At 37.8% G+C, this 27563-nt stretch overlaps 3 protein-coding genes across 3 annotated transcripts; 2 read left to right on the top strand and 1 right to left on the bottom strand.

The window, feature by feature from the left end:
- The first annotated feature begins 301 nt into the window (after window positions 1-301).
- LOC119649529 (NEDD8-conjugating enzyme Ubc12) lies at window positions 302-6909 on the top strand. Its single transcript, XM_038051715.1, has 3 exons — window positions 302-570; window positions 5583-5884; window positions 6026-6909. Exons 1-3 carry the CDS (start codon window positions 465-467, stop codon window positions 6164-6166), a joined length of 549 nt encoding a protein of 182 aa, XP_037907643.1. The 5' UTR covers window positions 302-464; the 3' UTR covers window positions 6167-6909.
- Window positions 6910-10869: 3960 nt separating this feature from the next.
- LOC119648389 (mediator of RNA polymerase II transcription subunit 24) lies at window positions 10870-25752 on the bottom strand. Its single transcript, XM_038050126.1, has 12 exons — window positions 25479-25752; window positions 17985-18071; window positions 17757-17914; window positions 17574-17689; window positions 16767-17481; window positions 16302-16668; window positions 16073-16242; window positions 12505-12694; window positions 12101-12445; window positions 11931-12043; window positions 11328-11861; window positions 10870-11083 (listed from the first exon to the last, which is right to left on the bottom strand). The coding sequence occupies exons 1-12, from the start codon at window positions 25599-25601 to the stop codon at window positions 10984-10986; spliced, it is 3018 nt and encodes a 1005-aa protein (XP_037906054.1). The 5' UTR covers window positions 25602-25752; the 3' UTR covers window positions 10870-10983.
- LOC119648390 (protein tumorous imaginal discs, mitochondrial) lies at window positions 20700-23358 on the top strand. Its single transcript, XM_038050128.1, has 2 exons — window positions 20700-21404; window positions 22220-23358. Exons 1-2 carry the CDS (start codon window positions 20861-20863, stop codon window positions 23080-23082), a joined length of 1407 nt encoding a protein of 468 aa, XP_037906056.1. The 5' UTR covers window positions 20700-20860; the 3' UTR covers window positions 23083-23358.
- Window positions 25753-27563: the final 1811 nt, after the last annotated feature.

The raw sequence follows: 27563 nt of genomic DNA, 5'->3' as shown, positions 1-27563 counted from the left end.
CATTTTTTACTTATTAAAGGTAAATAAATGAAGCGAGCAGTGTGAACTTGCGTACAGCGAACACGGTGCGCAAATACTGATCTTTCCATGAAATCAAATAGATTTCTCCTGAGTTAACAATTCTGAATGCACTACCTAACCAAAGTAAGAAATGTAAAGCATTTGCTTAAGATACCATCTTCTCTAGTTTCCAATAGGAGAGATACATAAATCGTATATCTGCCGCCAAACTTGAACTTCAATTCAATCATGTCCGTACTTCGTCCACTGAACGCAATGCTTTTTACGCAAAATATCGAACTGTCAAAAATCTAGCTGTGTAGTCAGGCAGCAGTCAAAAGAGGCACGGAACATTTTCTAGAGTCGTGAACTCCTTTGTGTTTCACGCAAAATCCTCAACGATTGGAATCGAATTAGAGAAACTACTAGTTTTCGTGTTCTGGTTAAAGTGATTTCCAGCAAAAATGATAAAACTGTTTTCGTTAAAGCAGCAGAAAAAGGACGGCGATACAAATTCTAAATCAGGTCCACAGAAAAAGGCCTCTGCAGCCCAGCTCAGAATACAGAGAGGTAATTTTTCCCCAACACGATTACTCCAATTGCTTTGATTTCTACTGTAAACAAACATGTTAGAAAGTTTTTGCTTCGAGGCTCCGCACAATTCTGTCGAAATCTTATGTAAATTTGGTGAAGTGGAGGAGTGAGTAATGAAGTTGACATTGTACGGGAATGCCTTCTGCAAAAAAGAGGCTGCCATGGATCATAAAATTCTACTGTGTCTGCATTTTTTTGATCAGCTGCGCTTTATCAAAAATAACTCTTCGGAAAATTTGGTGAAAGAAACGTTGTAGACGTGACTTGGCGCGAGTGAACACATGGGTTTGTCGATGTGTCTAGAAATTCGCATTTGTTTTCAGAAATCGGTGTAGGCCCCATTTCCATTAAATTTTGGTGAAATTTCAGGTTACAATAACTGGGGAAAGTTACTGTTGGACGGATGTAGCCGGACTTTTCCTCTGAGCCCCTGTTTGCGGAAAGCACAGCTACTTTCGCAACTATGCAGATTATATCCTTTGGCTCCTGTATTACTCGCCTATGCCTTTTACTTTTCAGATATTGATTTAATTTTGTTTACGAGATTGGCATATTCGTGGCCTTGTATACATTATCCTTGGCTCCTACAATTGACATTTCTGTTGTATGACAATTGTCTATTTATGACAACAGAAAAGGAAAATGCGTCTCTGTGATTTATTTGGCTGAAATAAGAGAAACTTATCACCACATTTTGAGTTAATTCGGGTTCGCAACATAATGTGCAACGACAACCTGCGATGAATGTCCTTTAAAGCATAAAACGGATATAAGGAAAGTGCAAAAGTTAGTGGCGGGGATACCACTAATTTAGCCTTTGTGGAATGGTCGTGCCATATAATTGGCTTCTTCCGCGATATGAAGCTATTTTCAGACGAGTTGAGAAGTAACATTGATTAGCAATTTTGTCTGTGATATTGCTCGTGTCCTTAAGGGAGAGTAATGTGTCCATTGATAGCGAGTAGAAAAGGTATTAACGGTACAGCAGGATATTAGATTTTGCTTTTCTGGGCGTTTTTATGAAACTGTATTTATATCGGCAGGATATATAAGTAATGATGTTAATTCTCTTGTGTACAGTCGATTCAAATAGGTGTAACACAGTGCTGATAAATCTCCCTGGAAAATGTTTCTTCATAAGAGAATTGCAATTATTAACTGCATCTCCATCACATTCAGATATAATTTTAAGTTTGATTCCAGGTAGAATCCCAACTGGAAATGCACAGTCTATGGAATCGCCCGCTTCATATGGCAGATCCCGAAACATACACACTACGATGCTGTCCGTTATAAGAGCTTGATCAAATCAAATGGGTTAGATGACTGTTTTTTTCCTAAGAGCGGCCAAGAGTTGAAAAATCCCTTCCAATCTAATAATGCATTTCATTCAAGGCTCTAACTACCCCAGGTGATAATGTGATCAACGTTGCGCTCGCCCGAGATTATGAGCTTTATTTGACTTAGATACTCATTCCCATCGGAGTCGACTGGTATCCAATAAGCAGGCACGAAAAAGATCCCTCTGCAGCCAGTGAGATTTGAATCGTGGCCTTCCATTGTGATAGCCCAGCGCTATCAACCACTTAGCCATCCGAATCACACTTTCTATGTAATCGGATACAAATCTAATATTTCTACTTTATCAACTGACCAATATCGGAGTCCAATCTGGATAACGATGCACGAGAAGCCTTGATTACCGAACAATTGTGGATGCACCGGAATTCTGCTTGTTGAACATCGACACAATTTCTTCGTCAAGATGAGAGGCAGGAAGAAGTTTCCAAAGCCATTGCTGGAAGCTCCTAAGGAGAAAATAAGATCCTACAAAGTGATCGGTAAATCCCCAGGGTGGCTCAGTAGTTGTCTACTCTGGGATAGTGGATTCCATTGCATGACATATACGGCAATGAGGTGCTGCCCCTTCTTAAAATTTGATATATTCTCTGCCACTTCCACCTGCTAATCAACACGTCTATCAGCCACCTTCCATTGTTGCCCCAATAAAGCCAGCACAAAAAGAACGTTATTGTTAAAACAACTTTAAGATTATGTTTTGCTGTTGTGATATCCGTATTCCCATATTTTGGACTAAACAGCCAAACCAGCAGCAAAAAACAGGATAAACAAATTGATGGATGGTTCGCCCATTAATATAATAGAAATATTGCGAAGATTTTGCCTGCTGCCTTCTCCAACACAGAATCATTAGCTCAAGATCCATAACTCGATTAAAGAGCAAGTAAATCTCATCTACTATCGAGGAATTTAAGGATTCGTTCCCTTCTGGGCAGGGCAGTATTGAAAAAATGACCAATAACAAGAAGGAATAATATATCGGGGACAGGACAGGCATAATATATAGGTGACAAGATGATTTGTCGTTCTGGTAATAGCTGTTAGTTCCTCCAGAATGCTTCCCCCCTGCATAAGTTGGTCCAGGCAAACACCCTGATCACGTTGTCCAAACTACGTAGTATAGCTGTAAGTTCTGTCAGTCTTTTCATGTCGAGAGAAATGAAAGGTAATGGTAACATTGTGAAATGAGATTATCTACACATATCCCACTGCCAGCCGAGCTTCAGGTTCCGCGGAAATCGTGTTCGGAAATCGTGTAAAAGAATTGCAATTAATGCACTGCACATCTGTTGTCCGTGCCCGAAAAATATCTGTAAATTGTTAAAGAAATTACCGGTGACCGAACGATTCGTGCTCCATACATTAGCGAAACACAAATAAACAAATGACGTAGAAGACAGGCCGCGAGAGGGGCGCCCTTACTGTTCGTGAATATATTCGTTGCAATCTTTTATGTCACCAGAAGCGACTAGCAGCCGAAATAGGGGCGTCTACGCCCAGTATCAGTCGTATTTTACGCGAAGATTTTTAGGTTGGCAATTAATTCGATGTGCTGCACTGCCCAAATGCTTCCGCGGAAACATCGCGATATTCTTTTTACCAACGAGAAAATCTTCACAATCGAGGAAAAAGGTTAGCAAACAAAGCAAATTGGTCACCACATCAAAATAATAATAATTTGGCGGGGAGTTTCTTACCATGGGGTTACCGATCTTCACTTCTGTGAAGCTGGCGTAAACACCATATCAAATCATATTGGAGCTTATTAAACCCCTAAACGATACCTTATTCGAACTGCGAATCCAACAGTGGGTGACAAAGCATGTTCCCGATTTCATCTCCGCAATTGAATGATCCTCCGGTAGTTCCGATTTAAACCAACTGGACTATTAACTGTGGAACAAGCTTGAGGAGGTTGCTTGCGGACTTCGACATGCCACTTTGAGTGGTTTGAAGGCGAGTGTAGTGAAAGCAGTGCGAGAAATATCGTTCCGTACTGTCCATGAAACTATCGACGCTTGGCCTCAGAGACATCAAGCTTATATTGATGAGGAGGACAGTCATTTTGAATGATTTTTTATCATAATGAAATGTCTATATATTTTGGCTTTTCTGTAATAATTTCGAAGAATATCCTTTATTGGTTTGCTAGAAATTCTAGACCTACGCGAGGTGAGTTGAGTTGGGAAGTACCCTCTCTCTCTTGCAGCACTGAGCTTTTATACTCCGGAAAGCCTGGCAGTAACAGATGCAAATTCGCTGCCGGATTGCTGCTGATGACTCTCGCAAAGCGCGCTCCCTTGACTTGAGACCCGTTTGCTGGCATATTCTTGACTACAAGTTTCCGGCCCAGGTTAAGTAGCATCATAATCATGCACTCGTTAGCACCAAGGTAGATTTATGATATAATGGAGGACCTATAAGCAATTTCACTTAGTTTAGGAAAGGCTTCCCAAAGATAACATGTGACCGTGATGGATATGTGTATGAGGTGGGAGAGATGGAAAGTTTCTGAGCAGTCAGAACCTAGTGGTCCATTGATGGGTACTCAGACTTGTGATAGAAGTATGGTCTTGGTGACTGTTACAAAAACGGTGGTGGCTTTGTGAAGTTTTGCAACTTTCACCCTGTTCGAACACAGAATCTGCCACTGTTTTCTGGGTAGGTAGGTAGGTTTCAGTAGTCGCTTCGAAGAGCCCTATTAGCACTTGGTGTGCCAAAAACTATTTAAGCCCATAACTACTGTGGTAAAGTCAAGGGGGCAGATTCCAGACCATTTAGTCCGTAGCATTCACGAAATACAAAAACTCTCCCACCCTGCAACTTTTAGCTCCTCAGAGAATCGTTTAGCAAGTGTCCTTAGCACTGGGCAATCGCATACGAAGTGTCTGAGAGTTTTCCCTCCTCGCCGTAAAATCGAAATAAATAAAAACAATTGTAGGGAATGCCCAGTTTTGCGCCATAGTCTCCTATAACAATAATATTCATTCATTTCCATACGTCTGGCACAAAAACTCTTATGACAGGATTTTGTTATAAGTGGGCAAAACACTCCTTGGCTTGGCGCAAGAAGTGAACGGCTGCTAAGTTGTAAGCTAGTAAACTCTGCTTCTGACAATCGCTAGCTGGACTATGTTCACTGAGAACATTGGTGAATGCTCCTTCCATACTTAGGAAGGCAGCTACAGCATATTACTTGGATTTTAGTGACTCCTCAACCGAGCTACCTCATAAAGAGCGGTCTCTCGAGATTTGCCATTGAGGTAGGTGTGCTGAGACTTGTAGAAAAGTGTTTTCTCTTTAATCGTCCAGGACGCGCTATAGGGTCTAAAAAGGTGAGGCTGATTGAGTGAAAGCCCTTCGCGGGTTCATGGTCGCGCCTGCCTGCTTTCGGCATGAAAACCACGCACGCGCTTTTCCAAGAGTGTCATGTGCATCCCAAAGAAGCTCCAGTGAATCTCGACAAACCATTTGTTGTCGAAAATTTCTAAATATTTCTTTGTTTACCGATATAAAGTCATTTCCTACTGCAAACTATAGGGAAATTTTCTTGTCTGAATTATGTAAACAAAAGAGAAACTTTCTACAATTTATTTTAATATGATTACCCTTTTTTCCACTTTCAGACATAAATGAATTAAATTTACCAAAAACATGTACGACTGATTTTCCCGATCCAGATGATTTACTCAATTTCAAATTGATCATTTGTCCCGACGAGGGATTCTACAAAGGTGGCAGATTCGTATTTAATTTCCGCGTAGGTCCAAACTACCCGCATGAACCACCAAAAGTCAAATGCGAAACTCAAGTATATCACCCCAACATTGATCTCGAAGGCAACGTGTGTCTTAACATCTTACGAGAAGATTGGAAACCAGTTTTGACAATAAATTCAATTGTGTATGGATTGCAATATCTGTTTCTGGTGAGTACCAATGTCCGTTTTTCCAATGTGGGAGTTAATTTGGTATTAACAGGTTGCAACACATAGCCCGTGCCTGTGTTTTATGCACAATTGCTTTACAATCAAATGGGAACCAATCTAATATTAATGTTTTGTCTGCAGGAACCCAACCCTGAAGATCCACTCAACAAAGAAGCAGCAGATGTCTTACAGTCAAATCGACGATTATTTGAACACAATGTGGCTAAAGCGATGCGTGGCAATTATATTGGCTCGACATTTTTTGAACGTTGCCTCAAGTGATATATAAAATCAAAATTAACTCTTAGGTATTGCGTCTACCTTATCATTTTGACGTTGGGTGGGCGTATCTACATTAATTTAATATATAACTGAAAATTTTCTTTTCTCAACAATTGCAAGCGAAACAAGTCGATAATAAAACAAATTCAGTTTTAGAAATTTTGAAAAAGTTAAAATTATATTTGAGATAAACAGAGTTTAAAATTGAAATAATCCACGAAGAAAAACGAACGGTTAGAATTTGAAAGAAGCTTCAGGTTGCATAAAATAAATGGATGAAACTAATTGAAGGAAGCATATTATAAATATAAGTAATATTTCAAGTAATTAAAGGTAATTTTTTCTTGAGCTTAATATGTATCACTAGTGCGAAATTGTACATAACGTTTAAAAGTGAGAATTTCGATCCAAAAATGTCCCTATCAGATCGTTTCCATGAGTCATGTGAGATGATCACGAAAAGGGTTTATTTTATCGTGGAAATGTACTTTTTCTAAAAAAAAGTCATTAAGGTGATATGAAAAATGTAATAAGAACTTCTCTTGTCCAATGTTTCTTTTTTTATTTAATTTACTAAATAGAATCGTTTTCGCAGTCCTTTCCCCGAAACCCACTTTGTAAAGATTAAGGAAATAAATAATGTTCAATGTAAACACACATGATACTTTGTATGTATTTAAGTATAAAATAATGTCAGTACTGATCTTACATAAATAAAACAGTGTTTAATCCATTTAAACAAATCGTTTACATATTTGCTTGGTCGAGGTGTGACGTGATATTGAGAAGTTTGGTACGAGTTCTTATGAAATCCTGTTAAAATTGAATTCATGCGGAAAGTCCGCTAAGCTTACTCTTTTGTTAATTATTTCGGAGCTTTGGCACGTGGTTTACTTCTCTTGCATCTTCGAGTCTGCGACTGCCTTCTTGAAGACACTTTGGAAGTATTTTCGCCTTTGATTAAAAAATTCCATCTAGTTATGTTTAACGCATTAAATTAGTGAGAAACTCGTCATTAGTTTGATACGGCCAAAAGGACAGCTAACTAACTAACAAGTCGCGGTTCCCTTCTATAGTTTTCCTTTCAGCCATAGAATCGAACACTGAACTTTCATATTCATTCATTGAAGTTAAGCTCCTGGTTGCATCGTTGTTTACTGTCAGCACTTCATTGTTTTGAGCACAACAAATTCAGGGCAATAACTTCTAAGTTTAATAGGTATTTCTTCTTCGTCGACAAATATTTTAGGGATGTAGAGGCAGTTCGATGAACAGGAACATCGGTGGACTTGCATCCATTGTTTACTAAATAGTCTTTACAACAAGCGATTTCAACCGGTCAATGAAAATGACAATATTTTGGTCATTGATGCCTCAATGTCCGCCCTGTGAGTTGGGGAGTCTCTCGTAAGAGGCGACTGAATGAGATAAAGATGTGTGGTGGTGAGAACCGCGAACGCTCACACATGCAGAGTCACATCTTTCTACGTCGAATTTAAGGAGGGAGTCGCCATAGGTGCAAAACGAGGGTGTACATTTTTTTCAGCAAAAAATGAAGAAAAAAATGAAAGGTCTCGGTGAGTGCTTTCCGAAGTCTAGTTTTGACATTTATTGGAAATGTGGGGAGTGCAGGGGGTCGAAAGGGATCATTTTATTCACGGACCCATTCTCAGAAACTATTCAATCGAAAAATCTGAAAAGAATCAATACGCACTATATGATGCCTAGGCTTCGAAATACCCCGCATACCAATATCTGCTCAAACAAAGTTAATAATAGTATATTGCTATAATTTTTAATAATTGACTGCAAACCCCCCTTAGGATCGTCCTAGAGTCACGAAATGTTGCAGCACGCAATATATTGCGTACTAAGTTTTATTGGGACAAATGTCTACTCAAATGTTTTTATAAAACACATACACAAAACCGGTGACACCTGAAATGTCCAACTCGCGGTTCCCCGACTGTATACTTGTAAACACGACAAGGTGTGAATTATATCCAACTTAAATCAGTCAGGACTTTAAGCCTAAGTCAGGTTAGAGCTAAACTTTTTGTTTGGGATATGAGGGATCCTAAGTCCACATGTACTTAATGTTGGACCGGGCCCGGTGGAGAGCGATTACTTTCAGCTCCCAAGTATTCAAAAAATAGAAAAAAGATGACTAACGGTTTCGTCCGGGACAGGTCCGGTCCAACATCAAGTAGGATCCTTCATATTCCATACAAAAAAAAGAATATGATTGGTTTCTGGAATGTACTCCTGTTCCTCAACAACGGTGGCGAGGGTCTTAAGAATGCTTTCTTTTTTCAACTCAAGCGAGAATTCCAATATATAATATAAGCTGCACATTCTGGACCTAAGCAAAGTAAGATGCTGGAACTCTGGAGAGTACTCCTCTCCGTCGTGCAGCATTCTGCTTTTGTACACTAGAAAGCCTTGTGCACAGTAAATCTAATGGGCAGTATTCACACTTAATGGTCTCGGTCTTGTGAATGTATTCGGGAAGCTTATACGTACACATCATATGCCCTAACAACTAGCAGTATTTATCTGTAGCTTAGTACCTATGATGCGGACGGATAAGAATCACCGATACATTCGCAGATTCGAGACTTTTGAATGTGGATACTACCTATTAGATATACTTTGGTCGAGCGGTAGTAGACGCGAATCCATTGTCGAATTATTTCCGACGGCTACCGCAACGCGCCCTGTGGAGACAGAATTCTAACTGAAGATTCCGGTCTAGGTTAGGGAGCATTACAATTGTACAGTGCGATGCACCAACAGAGACTTTCGGTATAGAGAAGAAGCATGCAGTTCAGGAGAGGCTTCCAAAAAGTGACGTTGTAATCATGATGGGTGATCTCTATGCCAAGGTGTGATCTGACAACACCTTGCTCGCACATGTGATGGGAAAGCATGACTTCGGCGACCGTAATGATAATAGGGGGAGGTTTATGGATTACAGCAACTTTTTCCACCTCGTCATTGGTGGTACATTATTCGATCACAGAACCTGCCATAAGGTCAGTTGGGTTTCAACTAACACCATACGAACAATCCGATTGACCATTTCGCGATCAGCACTAGATTTAGGAGTTGTTCTCCTAGATGTGCTTAACAAGAGAGGTGTTGACATTGGCCTCGAAAGTGGGCGACTTCTCGCCCAGTTGGAGGTTCGGCTCACCAACATTAAGTGTTCAGAAGTGTATACCGCATCATGAAAGAATTTTCATGTGGTTGTAAATCTTTCGATGGCCCTACAAGGGACGTCAGCGGTTGAGTCCTCATCGACGATTTAGAGTAGCTGAAGAGGTGCAAAGAACACTTTACCACGATTCTTAACCGTATCACATCTGATGAATTTCCGGCTCTTGTGGATGAAAGGACTAGTTACCGTAAGGTGCGCGAACTCCCTCCAAACAGAATTGAAACATCCCCGCATTGCATTCAAACGGAGTAAAGCCGCTTGACGATCTTCCCACAGTTATTCATCGCTGCACCTGCAGGTTCTATACAGCTAACGTGATTTACGTAGGAGGTGCATTTCGGAATATGTCACGTGCTGGCTACATCGAGGTAAAATCTTAAAGGATTTTGAGGTCTGGAGCGGAGTCTGCCAGGGTTGCATCTTACAACTGGTATTATTTATTCTAGTTATCGATGTTTCTGATGCATCTTTGTTCGGAGGACGTGAAGAAGTTCAAAGGGCCATGATATCTTGATTATGCTGATGACATCTGTTTGCTATCTCACGCCACATGCCAGGCAGGATTGAAGATAAACAACAAGACCAATGTTCTCAGTCCCATGGGTCATCGCGGATTTCCTATCTGTATTAATGAACAAAGTATTGAAGATGTCGGTTAATTTGTATATTTAGGAAACGGGATTTCTGCCGAGGATGACATGGAACTGTCTATAATCTGGAAATACCTTTTCAACACCAAGATCAGGTGAGACTGTTCTGTGCTAGTGTCCTTTCTGTGTTGCTATATGAGGGTAGCACATGGAAACCAATTCCCACTGTCTCTTGAAGGCGTACCATCGGAGTACGCTGACCTGGTACTATTTCGAACAAACAACATGGTCGGCACACAGACCAATTACCCTTGGGCGCTGTAATCAGAAGGCGAAAGTGGCAATCGTTAGGTCACATATTAAGGAGGGGCAAAATCTCATTACTGGCTACGCCATGCAGTGGAAACCACTCTGCCAAGATTGCCGACAAGTTGGTCGCTTCACTAGGTGCAACACAATAGAGGATGAATGGGATCGTCTCTGGAAGTCTTGAAAGGAATTGAAGCGCATTCTGGAGAATTGGTAAGGATGGCACGTAGGTGTGGTTGATGCGCTATGCTCCACCAAGCGGTGAATGGAATATGGGGATCAACCGCAGAGTCGTCTGAGAAGTTTGTAATTCTTCTTCACGTTTTGTGCCACATGCAGAAATTTTAAGCCTGGATGTCAGTAATTAAACATTTCATTAAGGCATTTTACAGGTGGTGCATTATTAATGGCATACTACGAATTTTGTACATGGCTGTATTTAATTATTTGCAGGTAACAAGTTTCAGTTAGAAGATAATTGCCAAAAGACCATACCTCTATAAAATGAGCTTTGTGGAAAAAGATTAAACTCGCATTTATGAGTAAATATAAAATTCACTGTCCCAAAAGATTTGAAAAAGACATTTACATTTTACTAAATAATATTTATTAAATGAGCATAAGTTCTATACATAATAGATTAGTACATAATTAAACTATAGCAATATTGTGCTTTTGAAAACATTTAATTGCTTCAATTATAATTTAACGCTTCTTTTTCTTAATCGAATATTTCGTAACAAACATAGATCTGTGATTGCTGCCTGTCTGCCGCTTGATGTATGCAGATCATAAACTCTGAAATGGAAAATTTGATCTAAGTTAATAATAAATAATTTCAAATACTAATTTTGTAAGAAACTTCACAATACATTTTCTTCATTTAAACTAATTCCCTGTATTACTGTTCTAATTACTAAGTTTCGTCTCATTCTAAAGATATTTTCAAAACAAAATCGTTTTCATCAAAAACAATGAAATAATATTTCACAGAAATGACGCCTTTATATGTGAATGATTCAATGCATTTAATTACCCTTACCTGCAAATTAACCCTATGGTAATATCGTCAGTCATCATCACTTTCAGTAAATTTTGCATTAGTGTATTTGGTATCAATTGCAAAATGGGGGTTATCCTGTCTTTTCCATTTTGCACAAGCAGAGATATGAATTGAAATATGAAATAGACCCGCGGCGACAACTCATCTGTGGTAACGAAGTGGGAGAACGTTTTAAAGGTGTTTTTCAGACTTGATTGAAGAGGCTCTCGTATAGTTATTGCTGGTTCTTTGTTTGAGGTAGTCGATTCACCTAACGAGAGCGATGGCTGTGCTATTGATATGGATGGCTCCTCGTTCATTACTTCATCCGGAACGCAATCAGTTATGCAGGTATCATTGTCTCCATTTAATTTACGAATTTTCGAAAGGTTGCACATATCAACATCTTCCATATCATTATCTGAGCGATGTCGCTTTTTTGTAGTGCAACCTGGACTATCTATGCAGGCAATCACACAATAGACACATAATCGAGCTAGTATTAGCGATTGAGGGTCAGTAATGTGTTTTTTCCTGAAAGGAAAATGGTTAATACGACATCAGATGGATAAAACTAAAATTTTAAGAATATAGAATACTTACTGCTGTTTATTGAAAAGCAACATCGGCAAAACAAAATCCAACAAGGCAATTGTATTTTTCTCGATGTCTAAATGCATCACACCGAAAATAATATCCATTGCTTTCTCCATATCCTTTAAAATATATTTTGGTTAAAATCAAAGATAATCATCCAGAAGAATTTGTACAACCTTTGTATATTTCGGCTTCAAAACTTCATCAACGAGTTTCTGGACCAGCCATACCGAACCACATCCTTGTAACAGACTATACAGAACCTGTGCACCTTTAATTGGCAGAAAACCACATTCCGTCACTTTTTTCCAAACTTCTCGAAACTGATCCTCGAGTGGTGAATGTGATACTAAATTATGTGCATTGCGAATCTGTGATTTGCCTGCGTTTTGCTGCATTTTTCTGATAATTTGAATTGAGAGTACATATCGCTCTTTTACATGCTCTTGAGGTGTCATTTCATCAGGATTCAATGTAGTTAAGAACTGTTGAATCATATTCAACGGTTTTAGTAGTTCATCCTGAAATCAAGTTCAATTTAGAAAAAGAAATAATAGGTGAATTGTGTTTCAAATATTACCTCCCGTACTGTTTGCATATACGCACAGAGATATGAAGCTGCACACACAGAGAAAGAGAATGGTCGCCGTTTGATGTTTTCAAGAATTATTTTAACATCCGTTGCTGAGATTGTATCGTTCTCCCATGCTATAAGCACTTGGTATAGCACGCCTGGCAAGTTCATGCAAATGGCTTGCCACGTGAGTGAGCTGCAAAAAAAGAATTTTCAATTCACAAATGATTGCAAAGAACGGATCTATTTTTTCTAGATGTGACGATTTCGAATTTCCCTTACAAAATTTTTGGAAAGAAAATGTCGAAAGGTAATGTTATGATTCAAAAACGAATATTGTTTGGCGGTTCTCAAGAGAGATAACAAATAGAACTGGTCGTTTTTGAGGAAGTAACAGAAGGTCTTATACAAGGAATAGTTCGGATTTAACAATCGGAACAGAAAAATTAAAAAACTCAGCGAAGACACAACAGAGCTAAGTAGAATCCCGTGCCGAACCAGTGCAGATCGATTCCAACAATTCCAACGATTGACGAATCGATTGCCATCAAACTCCAGGCGATGAATTGGACGAAATTCTAAACAATATCCAAAATCCAAATCATTTCCGCTTACTTTATTAACAATCTTTTATTTTTGGCAAATATTTAATGGGTTTGAACCCAAGCACTGAGGAAAGCAACAAGTAATCGCCGAAATATTCATATTTGCAAAAAATAAAAGATAGTTAATACAGTAAACGGAAACGGTTTGTATTTTTTATTTACAATTACAAAACTTCACTTAAGCGCGCTAAACGCAGGTTTTTGTTAGTAATCGTGGATGAAATTGTAGGTTCTCGATTTGAAACGAGTTAGACAAACTGAACGAACAGAAAAGGCGCGGCACCTACGGCTTAAACCAGCAACTGATTACTTCTTACACTGATGCATCGCTCATAGGAGAGGCAGCGGGCGCTAAGATCATTGGTCGAAGGAAAACGTACTTGAGCACATTAGTATATTTTAGGCGGAAATTTATGTCATATATAGATATGCCTCCTTCAACTCCGAAAGGAACTATAAAGGGCAGAACAGTGATATTCTCATCAACAGGCATGCGGTCATTAAGGCACTCAGGTCCGAATACGGACGTTGCCTTGGGAGCAGCACGGCCGAAGCAGTTTGCTGTATAAAACGATTCTGTATATAATTCGCAAAACACTATGCGAGTGCGATTTATATTGAACGTAAATCCCTCCATATTTCAGGCAAAAACTTGGGCTAGCTCTGCCCGAATTTTTACTCGAGAGTTGAGATCCTACATCCGGATCCACTTATCGCGATACAGTGCAAGGTCCCTGGCGCCATTGTTCGCCAATTCGTTCCGAAATACAATGGATGAAATGATATTTTTGAAAATCATGGCGAAGGTGACATTCTAAAATAAAGCCCAGCCGGTTCGCCTGCCGCGTCGTCCAATCGCAATCACAATGGAGGCAGCAGAAAGTGGAGGAATTCAACACCTCGTCAAAGCTGAGATCTTGCAACTAGCAAACATAATGGTCGCCACCAGTCGTGGCCGTAAAAAAGCATGTGGGTTTATCCTCTTCGATAGGACTTAATACTAACCTAGTGTCAAATGAATACTTGATGCTGAACATAAAAGAAATTACATTCTTGTTATTTATTTTAACGTATTATTTCCGATTTTAAGCAGAAACTCAAACAAATTCGGGTATTCGGGTATTTTCAATAAGAACTAGACAATTTAACGAAACAACAATCATTTCGTACAAGAATTTGTATATATATAATTAATTGCAGATCGATTAAAATTTTACCATAATAGACAACATATTAATCATGGGTCAAAATTGAGCTAAACAGGACAAAGGACTCATAGTTATATTCGTTCCATATGTATTTCATTCCTTATTTTGGTACCATCACCGACGTTGCATTAAGCAGTCAATGCATGGATACGTGGCTAAATCCCTACGTGTGATGTGATGAAGAGTAATCAGGTCACCATTCCAATGCTCGATACGCCTCTCCACCCAGACATAACCACCAACGCCACTCCTAATTCCACTCCATTCCCATTCTACACCGCAATCCTCCCCCTTTGACCACTGCAACTGATTTTAAAGGTTGGAGGTTTTAGAAATGATGATTCTTTAATCTTTCCTTCAAGTACGACACATGATTGACATGGTCTGTTATGAAATTTTATTAGCTTAAGCGCCTTATGCATAACCTTAGAACTAGTTAGCTGTCAAGGTTTCCGTTAGGTTCGATATTCTTTAAATGTGAAATTCTCTATTTATCAATAATTTCTTGTTTTGCAACGCAAAATAGTTGATGCACAGTGAAAGACACGACGACTTGTTTTTGCAAACTGCTCCATTAATACAATCCACCCAAGACACTCGTTAGTGAACTCGTACACAATTTAGCCCTATGGAATTCACTGAGCTCTGCAATTTTTTTATCGTAACCCAATTGCGGGTCAAATGGGTTGGTCGAAAGAACATGGCATCCCGAATGAAACGAAGCAAATTTTCCGAATGTCAAATGAAGATGAAAAGGTAATTCGACAGACGACACAGTGCTAAACAACGAAATTTTGAACTAAATAGACCAGTCTGCATTTACACAATAGCAAACAAATTCGTATTTGTATGCCACCTCTTTACTTCTTTTAAAGTATAAACCATCCACACAGTTTCTTTGTTTATTGGCATTTTTTCCTGTTTGATTTTCAATGAAACTCATTATCATCACACTTAATGCGGTACAACTGACAAACTTACGACAACGAGACCAAGCGAGATTCAAACCTGAGGCAACGAGATCGAAAGGCTGACGATCATTTAAATCGGATTGAGCACGGAATTTTCATAGATCTGGAGGTAAACCCGAAGTGGTCATTCTGACATAAAAAGAGGATTCACATACAAGTATTTAAGTATAGTTAGATTAATTTCTAGAAAGTAAACACTGGCAAAGAAATATTTCTCATGGCGAAAAATGACAAACCTACTACACAAGTCGAGGACAACAAACATTGCTCTTGGCAGCTGATTATTCTACTGAAATAGCAAATCACGTCTTTGCATAGAAGAGTGATTGGGTCTCAAAAATGAATATTTAAATATAATAGGTGTTGCCCTCGCTCAAGGATTTTCAAACAAGATACAGATTGGAGTTATTGTTGAACCGTTTGTTTTTTGGGCTCCAACAGTGCCTGGATCCAGATTGGAGTATGGCCCCAACGATCATTATTATTATTTAGCGGAATAATGGACTAATAAAAGGTCTCATATTACAATGAGCAACTCGGATTTAACTGGTAGCTTTCGACATTATTATGCGTTTAAAGTATCCATTTCTTAGTCGCCTAGCAATAGGTGGTGGCAAACTAACAATTTTGTATTAATTGATTGAATTTATTTTTAATATATGCGCATTGCGAGCTCCAGTTGTGACCTTCTTCGGTGCACTTTCAAAGTAAAAAGGTTTTAATGTTCATTCAACTTTTACGTCTCAAAATATCCTTACTTTCCTATTGCACACCATAAAGAAGTACTCACCTAGATTTCATTTGTCCATCCGGTTTACTCAAAGTCATGAGCAGTTCATCCACAATACTTTCATCGCACGACTGGACTATACTCTTTGGAGATTTTCTCTTATTCTTCTGGAACATGCAATCGCGAATCCATTTTTCGATGAAAGTATCGCCGTTTTCTGAAAGCACAACCTACGCCCCCATTTGGTTGATTAGTAAGACATATTATCAACATAGAAATATAACCTTACCTCTGAGCCATATGTCTGAACAATATACACTAACATGAGGAATGAGACATCAAACAAGATTTGACGACTCATTGCAGGCAATCCTACTTCCCCTGGAACTTGTTGTGATTTTTCGTTACATTGTATTAATTGAGATACGAATGTTCCCAACTTTCCTTCTACTGCAGCAACGGATAAAATCAAATCGAAGCTATTTCCAACTAAAACTTGGCATAACATTTTGATGAGGTGATCTTGTACTTTACTATATTCAGAGCTCAAAGTCTTCAGTATTCCTGACATCGGAACTTCGGCTCTTATAACGAAATTTATAATTGAGAATTGATTAACTGCTTCCTGTTTTTGCAATAGTTGCGATATGGGTTCTCTGTGAAGTGTAAAATATTTGAATTTAATTTATGGGTCAATATAAAAATTATGTATGGAAGTATTATGCCAGAAACAATTGTATATTTATATACTGACCTTACAGCTGCGTATTTCTTCACATGTTTCTCATCTACTATATTTTGTTTAGCCCAATCATTCAACATATACTCAACAGTATTGCATGCACATTTAGCATCAACAAAGTCCAAAATCGATGAATCTTCCAAAAGCATCTCAAGGGCTGATATAACATCTGGAATTTCGTGGGAGAGATCCTTCTCTCCTTGCGTCATCGCATGTATTTGCTTGAAAATATGCGGGACTTTGATAAATGTGAATGTCACCCACATAGTATCATAAGTAATTTCGATCACATCAGTCAAGGATAGCAACCCGGCTCGCATTATTTCAAAATAAAGCCTCACATTGGAATAGTGTTTCAGCCTTTGAACTGTCAACAATTCCGACACATAGTTTTGTGTTTCATTTATTGGGTTTAGTATTACTTCAACAGCCAATAAAGGTTGTATGCAGAATGTGGTAGTTTCTACGTTATTTGAGTCCAGCTCCACCATTTCTAGCTGATCAATGTTGATATAGGCCAAATATTGCAGTAAGTCACAGATAGTGCTGCTCTTTGGCACGTAATTTGTATTGGCCAAAGTATTCTTAACTTCACAATATTTCGTAGTTATCTGTTTACATAATTCAGGATCTTCCTGTTTTCCAATATACAAAATTCCGAGGAGAAAATCATTTTTCGCGATTTTCTCAACGACTTCCGCCATTTTGTCAAGCATGTGTTGTTGTTCTGCATTCATAGAAAGAGCATAAATAATTTTAATTTATAAGGCATATTGCGAAACTAGTTATGCAATTAATGCCACCAAGAAAATTACTCACCTGTATTCAATTGCCCATTAATTTCATATTTCTGAAGTGTCGTGGAGAAAATATTAATCAACCAGTAAACTAGTGAAACAATAGCGTTCGGTAGAACACTCTCTTCTGGTTTCCCACTGAAAATTAGTTATTGAAATTTCTCTTTAAATATTTACAAAAACAGAATTTAACATTCAATCATACCGGCAAGTCACGCCATCCATAATTGCATCGAGGAAATCAAGAAGGGCTGTAACACAATACACTTTTTCGTAGGATTCGTATTTTGAAATCCGTTTCAACACAGCTGCGTGGGATATTAGATGGGCACATAGCGAATGCCGGAGATATGATAGAACAAGCTGAAAGTTTAAAAAATAAATATTAGTCAATGTTGAAAGTTAAAAGTTGATTTTTTTAAATATTCTTTACCGGATTAGCACAAGATCCAATGAGTGCCTGTTGAAGGATGCAATCAGCAAGATTATACACATCACCACTAACTCCTCGAGGTAGAACCTGCAACAAGGACAATAATAAAACGGAATAAGTTAGCTATATTGCTGCAGGTATAAGCTGTAAACTATTGAAAACCAAGCTTGGAAAAGATGATCGAAATGTTTTTTTAACGTTCATACTTCAGTCCCTTCTTGTTGGAGATTTGTACTGAGCGCTTTTTCGATGGCTCTAATCAAAGACACTGTTATGATTTTATATCCACAAGACAGCTAATCTACTGATCCTCCTTTTCTTCATTTATAGAGAATTCAGTTATGGGAAAGTAAAGTACTAGTATCTCATAGATCGAGGTCCTACAGCGAACGCAAGCACGGTAGCAAATAGTACACATTTAAAAATTCTAACATGACTTAAACGTGGCATGACTGAATGACAAGGTACTCAATTTCAGGAAAAAATATTTGATGAAATTAGAATGATATAGGATAGGATGTTATCTTCTGTAGCAGCCACAGATAGATGAAGGTCTGCGTCAATTTCAAGCATCAGACAGACAAAAGTTCGTATTGGTTTCGAACAAACAAACACAACAAATGTATGTATATGTACCTTTCCAAGTAAAGTGCATTTCATATACAGACATAGAGGCACAGAGATAGACAATAAACTTTTTTGTTTTCCACAAAAACGGTGGAAAAGGTTGGAAAGGAGGAATCTTACAAAAAACTTTAAAAACCAATTATTCTCTTCATATTAGTATTTTTTAGAAAAGAGCGAAATTCATGATATCTAGTTTAGGGGAGAAAAAAGTCTGCAAATTAGTATAAACAGTGATCCAAACAATTGATCGCAATTCTGCTTACTAGAATCATGTATGGGCCTGCTCGCAAAATATCGTAAAAAATAACAGAAATTTTTACGGAATATGTTTGTCTCTCATGTAAGATTTTTTTTGCAAATGCAGCTTTTTCTTGGGGAGAATGTTTCCAGCGAAACCATTTTGTACTATTTTTTAATGCAGATTTTGGTTTGCTTTAACATCCACATCCTTTCAACCTTCCCTTCCAACCAAAAAACCGCGAAAAATCGCCCTATTTTATACGTTTACAGTCGTGTTAACCCTTAACATTTGAGGATTCACTGAGAAGTAGCGATCACTCAGCCTCATCATTATGCCATGGAATGGTAAGTCCACTCGTTGACACCAAAACGTCAAAACAGTATTGCTCCAAAATTTCATTTAGATGAAAAAATTTTTGCAGCACATTTCAGAAAATAATTTTTAAGTTTAAGCTGGACGCTTCAGATAGGAAAGGTTTCATGTTTTTCTTTTCTAGAAACATTTTAGTTGACAGTTGCCCCATTAGAACCACGTTATGTAAGCATATATGAGTGACTATATCCACTATCGCGTAGCACTGACATTCAAAGTCTTGAATTTGCATAGAAACGACAACTTTGACCTATTATAACTCCGTAATAGTGCGATTCCCACCAAACTTGATGGGATCCAGCTCTGTTATTGCTTATATTACTGCAATATTATGATTCTAGGATGATCTTAAGGGGAGTTTTACAGTAAATTATAGTAATATACTATTATTAACTTTATCTGGATAGAGATCGGTATGGAGGATATTTCGGAGCCTAGGCACATATTGGCAGTCTATTGATTTGAGATTTCTGAGTTAGGTAGTTTCTGAGAATGGGTCCGTGAAATAAATGATCACGTTCGATCCCCCGGACTGCCTACCTTTCCAACAAATGACAAAACTAAGACCGGTTTCGGAGGGTACTAACTGAGACCATTCATTAAAAAAATGTACACCCCAGTTTGCATGTATGGTTACCTCCCTTAAATTCGACGTAGAATGTCACATTGTATGCCTGTACTTCTACCAAATCTGGTGTAAATCGCTATAATCGTTTCTGAGAAAAATGCGTGTGACGGACAGACAGACAGTAAATCGATTTTAATAAGGTTTTGTTTTACACAAAACATTAAAAATAATCTGCTTCTGAAATGGGGACTATACGTTCTTATCCTTTTTATTTACTAATATGTCAAGCGATTTATCTCTGCATGAACTTTTTTTTAATCAGAATGGTTAGCTTTACTTATGAAGTTAAGTAACAATTATGTGTCGTTCATTTGCATCTACGGTGGTCCGATCATTGTTTGGATCGCCTCGGTCATTCCGACATTAGTGAAATTCACTTTATCGTTTTCAATCGGGTGTAGAATTCTTTGTATTGAGTATAATAGAAATAAATATAGATAAAATGGGGACAATATGTCGATGCTATTAATCTACACTTCCAAAAGGCATATTTTATAGTAAGACCATTAATTCTTTTTAAGTATATAAACAAAAATAAACCTAGGGAGAGGTGATATCACAGAGGGTCAAGGTATAGATAGTAGTTTTTTATTGGCGAAGTAGTGAAGAACAAATCAGTGTATCCATTCATAAGTGAAACTGATTTAAAAAATGATTGCTCGCGACATGATACCCGAACCTCTACAACATAATTTTCCTAAGATTCTTTCTTACTTTTTTAAAAAGGAAATCTCGACATTAAAGTGGGGCTGGTTCAAAATCTTAGTAAATTTTGAAATTAAAAGGGAAATTTAAACATTACCTTACTTAATGGCAGACAAAATAAAACAAATATTGATCAGTTGTTATGTAGTAAACATAGCAATTTTAATCATAATTTGGAATATTTTCTTGAATAGGAAAAGTCTTAGTTAAAAATAAATTATTTTTATTCAACTCTAAATTCTATATTACACTTCACCTCTAGTTCCGTTAATAGTCTAGGCTCAATTTGACCAAACAGCAATCATGTGCGCATTCCAAATTTATTTTAATGTGACGAAAAGGCTTCTTCAGGGCTCGTCTCATATTTTGGGCTCATTCAGATTAATGAATACAATGCATCAGTTTAAATTGAATACTGTGGTCAAATACCCGAAAAGAGAAACTCTAAAACCAGTTTGCACGAAACAAAGTCTATTGGAACAAATGAATTTGAATAGTGAAAGTCTTTCAACTGGAGCTGCCGAACGAAAAAGTTATTATAGCATATTGGGATTGAAGAAAGATGCCACCCTTCGAGACATTAAGAAGGCGTACTATGTGTTGGCTAGAAAACATCATCCTGATGCATCTAGTGTATTTACATCTCCAGAAAGTGGTAAACCATTTCAAGAAATTGCTGAAGCTTACAGAATATTGAGTGATGATAATAAGCGTCTTGAATATGACTTATATGGTGTTGTAAAGCATGATAAGAAAAAAATCACGGAAGCTGCACGCAGGGATTACGGCGAGCAAAGCTTACGCAAAGTGTTCGACGAAGTTGGATTCAAACGGGGCATAGATATTGGTAAAATAAATTAAATTAAAATGCATTTGTTGAGGGGTTTGCGTAATTTTATTTTTTTGTCCTTCATTGTTTTCAAACTTTTTCTGAGAATGATAGACATTATTAGTTTTCGATAACCATTATTCACCTAAAGTTCTGAACATTTAGCAATTGTCAATAAGTTACTAATTTCTTATTGAAAAAATTTTATCTTACAAGTTTCGTTGATTCTGAAAAATATATATCCTACAAATTCAAAACCAACTAGAAACACCTTTAGCCGGCTCTTGTATTGAAAGTAGTCGCAAAATGAGGAATTTATGCCATTATTTTTCTAGGGATATTCGAATGTTCAATTCAACCAAATCGAACCATAATAGAATATATTCAATGAGCAAAAAATGAAAGAAATTAAATTGAAATTGACAGGATTGCGTGGTTATAGAAATATACTATATTTTGCGTTCCCTATATTCGTTTCTTCGAATAAAATAAGAAAACGGAATAAACTGCGGAAACTCATATCATTAAACTGGCACGAATTCAGCATCGTGTTAAAGATTATATGCTTCGCCTGCCTTCGACTTTCATAAATACACAAAAAAACTAGGTGTTTATTTACAAATTTCTAGATGTAAGTTAATAGAGAAAATATCGTCTCTGGAGAAAAAATAGTTATTTTTATATCATTACATATATTGTTTTTAGGCAACTTTGGTTGGTATTCAGTGCGAGGTCTTCTATCATCGACCTCGCACTAAAGAAGAAATTATAAACTATTTCGGAAAAAAATAACCTAATACCATACCATATTGACCATAGTTTTTTATTTATAGATCCACCGCACTCAATAAAAGTGCCAGGAGAAACAACAGTGCGACTAACATTTCTGCAATCCATTCGCGGCATGACAAAAGAATTAAATGTAAAGGTAATTCAACGTTGTCCAGAATGTGCAGGAATCGTCAAATCTTCAATGAGAAAGAATTCAGAAACGAACCAAACATGCAATGGAACGGATATTCAGTCTACAACAAATACGCATCGAGCACCGTGCAAAGCATATCCCGGTAGCCATTATCTTGCGCAGCACACTTGTGCCGAATGTGGTGGCCGTGGAATCGTGCTTGTTAATAAGCTTATCGATGTGAGCATACCACCTGGTGTGAATTCGGGAGATGTTATTAAAGTACCGCATCCAGGAAAAAATCAGCAGATTGCTATTCGTGTTCAGGTTGCAAAGAGTGATCAGTTCGATCGAGTAGATAATGACGTATTTAGTAATTTGTCAATATCATTATCACAAGCTGTCCTTGGTGGAGTTGCTAAGGTGAAAGGTATATTCGATGATCATGAAATCTTCTTAGAACCAGGAACGGAGAGTGGAACGAGGGTTCGGTTAGTTGGTAAAGGTGTGAGAACCCATTCAGGTGTTGGCGACCACGTTCTAACTGTGCGCGTGAAAATCCCAAAAACACTCACCACGAAGCAGAGGGCACTAATGACCGCTTTCGCTGAAATAGAAGCAGATCAACCTGATCAAAAGGCTCGGCTTCGGAGGTCTAAAATTAAAGATGAATTGGCCACCTTGCATCGTTTAAATAGACCGCAATCACCAGCATCACGCACCATTCAAAAGGGCTCCAACCCAGAACCTTTTCAACGTTCGCAAATTAAAATGCTTTCGTGTAAAGTCTAAGACTATGTAGTAACTATTTAATTTGTTGTTAAGTGTGCACTTTATATAGAATATGTCTTGATTGAATTGGGATGAACAAAGTCTTGAAGTGTATGTGTATTGTACTTACGTATGTAAGTTATAGAAAGTTGAGTTCGATTGTGTTTAATTTAAAACAAGCAATCAATCTTTATTTATAGAAATACCATTCTTGAAATTATTCCTAATGTTGGCATAAATGGACAATGTTTTTTTCCATTATGTGTTAATAACGAATACATCATGATTTTAAGCTAATACTGTTTTGGGAGATTTTATTTGAACATTTTTTAGCTGGCTCAATTAGGCATTCCACAAAGTGAAATTGAGAACTTTCGAATACACCCTTAGGTCTAATAGTCATGCATTTTCATCATCATCATCAACGGCACAACAACTGGTATCCGGTCTAGGCCTGCCTTAATAAGGAACGCCAGACATTCCGGTTTTGCCGCCGAGGTCCACCAATTCGATATCCCTAAAAGCTGTCTGGCGTCCTGACCTACGCCATCGCTCCATCTTAGGCAGGGTCTGCCTCGTCTTCTTGTTCTACCATAGATATTGCCCTTATAGACTTTCCGGGTGGGATCATCCTCATCCATTTGGATTAAGTGACCCGCCCACCGTAACCTATTGAACCGGATTTTATCCACAACCGGACGGTCATGGTATTGCTCATAGATTTCGTCATTGTGTAGGCTACGGAATCTTGCGTTTTGGTAACTTTTTCTGCTCCTTTCAAATTTCTTTATTATCTCATGTCTAGAAATCGATTCTGCTTTGTGATCATTTTGATAAAATCGGCCAAATGGAAAAGGTTGCATAACAACGATTGATTAGCACCCATAGGTGCACAAAATACCGAAAACCTGACGGTCGACCATCGCCGTTATTGCCGTTTATGAGCTCGTTCTCTGCTTTTTGAGAGATATTGCTGAATATTTTCTGTTGTTCCAAAAATATTGCAATAATAATCCGACCGAGGTTCATCCATAGATCTCGGGAAATAACGGTTTGATTGATGTCGATGTTTTGTACTGATGTTTCGTTTTCGAGCTTCAAATTACTACAAATATATAGTAAGGTATTGAAAGATTCTATGAACAATACCGAATTTATCGAACAGATCATAGCTCTGCTATGAAAAAAAAATTAAAAGCAGATGATAAACATTTGGCCGAGCCAATAACGTCTACCTCGACATCAACTCGAAAGACTCAGAGTGACGATGGAGAAAATTAACCTTTACCTAATCTCAAATTTAAATATGTTGCTTGCCATTTCAGCTTCAACCAAACCACCACCTCATGTGGAATTGGCAAACGAAAACCAAACAGAAAATTAGCCCTAGACATAACTAAGTGAATTTCCAAAGTCTCAATGATAAAGCGTTTCTTTGAATTCTCCTTATCCTGTTTTTGCTCATGAAGTCAAGCATGTAAATGAAGTGTTCGACACCATTGGAGGATGCCACGAAAGTGTTTGAGGACAAATATCTTTCTAGAAAAATTATCATTCCATTGGCACACAACGGAATGATAAGAATTCACATTCTGACCCTGTAAAGTCCGATCGACCAAACCCTCAGAAACTTTGCTGATCCAAATAAAAAAGCACTTTAGGTCTTCCATGTTGCTCTGGCTGGAAAGTCCAGAGCAAAATTCCTCTTCAAGTTTGGCTTGCGTGTAGGATGTCACTAAAGCTGTAGGCCTTCGTTCTCCGGCATCCAGACTCACGGAATCTGACAGCACTGTATAATCCGACAGATTTAATATGAATACATCAAAAGCAGAACTACAGAGCCCCAGTAGTACCTGCAGATGATGTTCTTCGGATATGATAGAAGGCGTTCCGATTGTATTTCCCATTAAGCGCCCAGTTACCTCACAATAAAACTCTACTTTAGGATGAAATGAACCACGACTGTTTACAACCAAAGAACCATACTCGGCCGGTGATATGGTTCTTCTTAACCCTCAATTCATGTTTAGCAATCTAGGATCTCATTTAGATACATTTAGATATACTTAAGACCCATAAATACCGCGGAAATATGCGGACTGCTGGAAAATCCCCCAAAACCTCACTCAACACAATTTATAAAATAAAATGCGGGCAATGCATAAATGCGAATTCCCATTCTACGTCCTAAAGTATGAGTGCTGGATAATGAATGAAGTTAACTTAAGCCACTGTGAAACCAAATTTCCAATTATAACTTCCAGCTAAACTGTTTTGACAGCTCCCGGCAATCAACATTTTGCAAAACTGTAAATGCACTGTTTCCTTAAAACTTTCTCCTTCAAAATGCAATTAATTTCTTTATTACTATACTCTCTATTACTAATTTACTGCACTAATTTTAAAGCTAATCTTACTGTTTTTATATTGATTCCCCATTGCGAATCTGTCCAGCGTTCACGCCAGGCTTTCAATAACATAAGATTCAGCAAGCTTGTTCGACTCGTCGTTTTTTGGGTATCCATTGCTATATCTTTCATTTTATAACCAAATCAACTTAACCGAATACTTTATTCACGTCAACTACCACGTTTGCTTCACTTATTTCCTATAAACCATGTTTCCACCGCAAAGACAAAATCTAAATAACAAGGATCACTGTCAATCCGAATCTTTTTGAAAACAATTCATTTCTTCTTCTTACTTTTAGTACCCGTGAAGCGTTTATAGTAATCGAACTTTTAAGAACAGATGGGAAACATAACAATTCACAATAGAGTGGGGACTTTTTTTTGTTACCATTTAAACGCGATTCGTTCTTTTAGTTAATATAACAGTAAGGTTCAATATAAATAAATTAGCTTTGGGTAAAAAAAATGATACTGCAAATTCCGAAAGCTGTTTTAAGAACATATAAAAGCAGAAAAAAATTTCCGATTCTGGTCTCCATCGTCAGGTACATCACATATTAAGTACGTACGTACGTAAGTACGATAAACTATTGAATGAGAATATTCTTGTTAACGGAAAGTCGATATTCTTATTAAAGTCGATCTGCCAATGGTTCAGCTGCTTGATTGGTGTGCGCGATACCGACTTAACTTGAAAAATAGAAGTCGAAACGAATAAAGTGTTCAGCATAAATACTGCAGGAACAAATTTTTGAGAATTTTGCAAAAACTGTTGAAAAGTAAGCATTTATGTTTGCAATAATATTCATTACTGTCGTATATTTACAGCGATGTATTCACATTCATGCCTTTGGGCTGCCAAGTTCACAGTATATCTAATAGGCAGTACCCACACTAAAATGCCCTGACTTGCAAATGTGTTGCAGAAGCTTTTCTGTACATATCAAAGACGCTAAACAAGGACAAGGCATAATCTTCCTCAAATCGTATTGGTAAGAGAGAGATCGCTGAGCTTTTGCTATTGCGGTACTACTGCCGTGCTCCCACATATAGCAAAAAGTAGTTGCACGTATTTATTTATAAATAGACAAAAACTTTCCGATCTCACCAACCCATTGGCAGGTCCGGGCGGTATGTCAAACACAACTGATCGGATTTTCGTTATATCTCGCTCAAGCTCAAGGGCAAAACAATTTGAAATCATGCGTACCCCTTCTGATTTGATTTTTTTGGGAGGCAAGGGAGAGTGTGGTAGCTGGCTAGTATCTAGCTGTGGCCAAGTTATTCAAAGATTCACTCTCTCCACCAGCCAGATTTTTGGCAGCATAAATGTAAATTAGGGTTTAGACCTGAATGTGAATTCTTATCAGTTTTCTTTCTACACGCTGCCCAACATACTTTAAAATGGCGTTTCCAACACCTCGTTTCATAAATAGTAAAAAGGTTAATCCATAAAACTCCTTGCACACAAAGCAACTTGGTTGCCCACCAAGTTCATTTGCAACAGGCCATGCAACTTAACTAGCAACATCATTAAGTTCTTAGATTTTGATCTGTAGGAATCTCCCGATGAATGTTTGTTGTTGTTTGATATTTACTAATTGGTTGGCAAACATTTTACAAGACCGTAGACCGTATAATGAAATAGCATAAACGTTTCTCCTCAAAAGCAAAATTTTCCGCACATTAGTATGTGGAAGCAAATGAAAAATCAGTTTTAAATTTTAGACAAACCGAAACAAATCAAATCAGCCAACACAAAGGGCCAAGGTCAGGATTAGCCAAATGAGATACTTAAAACGAAATTCATATGTTCCGAATCTTGCAAAACAGTAATAATGTATTATCAGATAATAATATATCGAAAATGTTGGGAGCTCGGCTGATGAACCGCTTACCAGGATTGGTAACCCCGAGAGTTTCATAGACGGCTTTATGGATTGTCTTTAACTTGGTTCGACAATTCTTGGACATTCGAAATCTCACGAAATCGCCATCATTTAATTCGCGAGATGCGCTCATAGGGAACGGCTCTGTGGTCAGTGACGGTGGTAAAATGTTGGCATCTTATGAGGATATGGTCGATTTGTG

The sequence above is a fragment of the Hermetia illucens genome, chromosome 2 (genome assembly GCF_905115235.1).
Source record: "Hermetia illucens chromosome 2, iHerIll2.2.curated.20191125, whole genome shotgun sequence".
Lineage (NCBI taxonomy): Eukaryota > Metazoa > Arthropoda > Insecta > Diptera > Stratiomyidae > Hermetia > Hermetia illucens.
This window is presented reverse-complemented; position numbering and strand designations above follow the sequence as displayed.

Bases quoted from the DNA above. Each gene is read 5' to 3' on its own strand.
- LOC119649529 (XM_038051715.1), top strand. From the start codon at position 465: ATGATAAAACTGTTTTCGTTAAAGCAGCAGAAAAAGGACGGCGATACA. The intron at 571-5,582 runs GTAATTTTTCCC...TTCCACTTTCAG, and splicing joins CCAGCTCAGAATACAGAGAG to ACATAAATGAATTAAATTTA. The intron at 5,885-6,025 runs GTGAGTACCAAT...TTTTGTCTGCAG, and splicing joins GATTGCAATATCTGTTTCTG to GAACCCAACCCTGAAGATCC.
- LOC119648390 (XM_038050128.1), top strand. From the start codon at position 20,861: ATGTGCGCATTCCAAATTTATTTTAATGTGACGAAAAGGCTTCTTCAG. The intron at 21,405-22,219 runs GTAAAATAAATT...TTTTATTTATAG, and splicing joins CAAACGGGGCATAGATATTG to ATCCACCGCACTCAATAAAA.
- LOC119648389 (XM_038050126.1), bottom strand. From the start codon at position 25,601: ATGAAAGATATAGCAATGGATACCCAAAAAACGACGAGTCGAACAAGC. The intron at 16,669-16,766 runs GTCAGTATATAA...TACACTTCACAG, and splicing joins AAGAAATACGCAGCTGTAAG to AGAACCCATATCGCAACTAT. The intron at 12,446-12,504 runs GTAATATTTGAA...ACTTGATTTCAG, and splicing joins ATATGCAAACAGTACGGGAG to GATGAACTACTAAAACCGTT.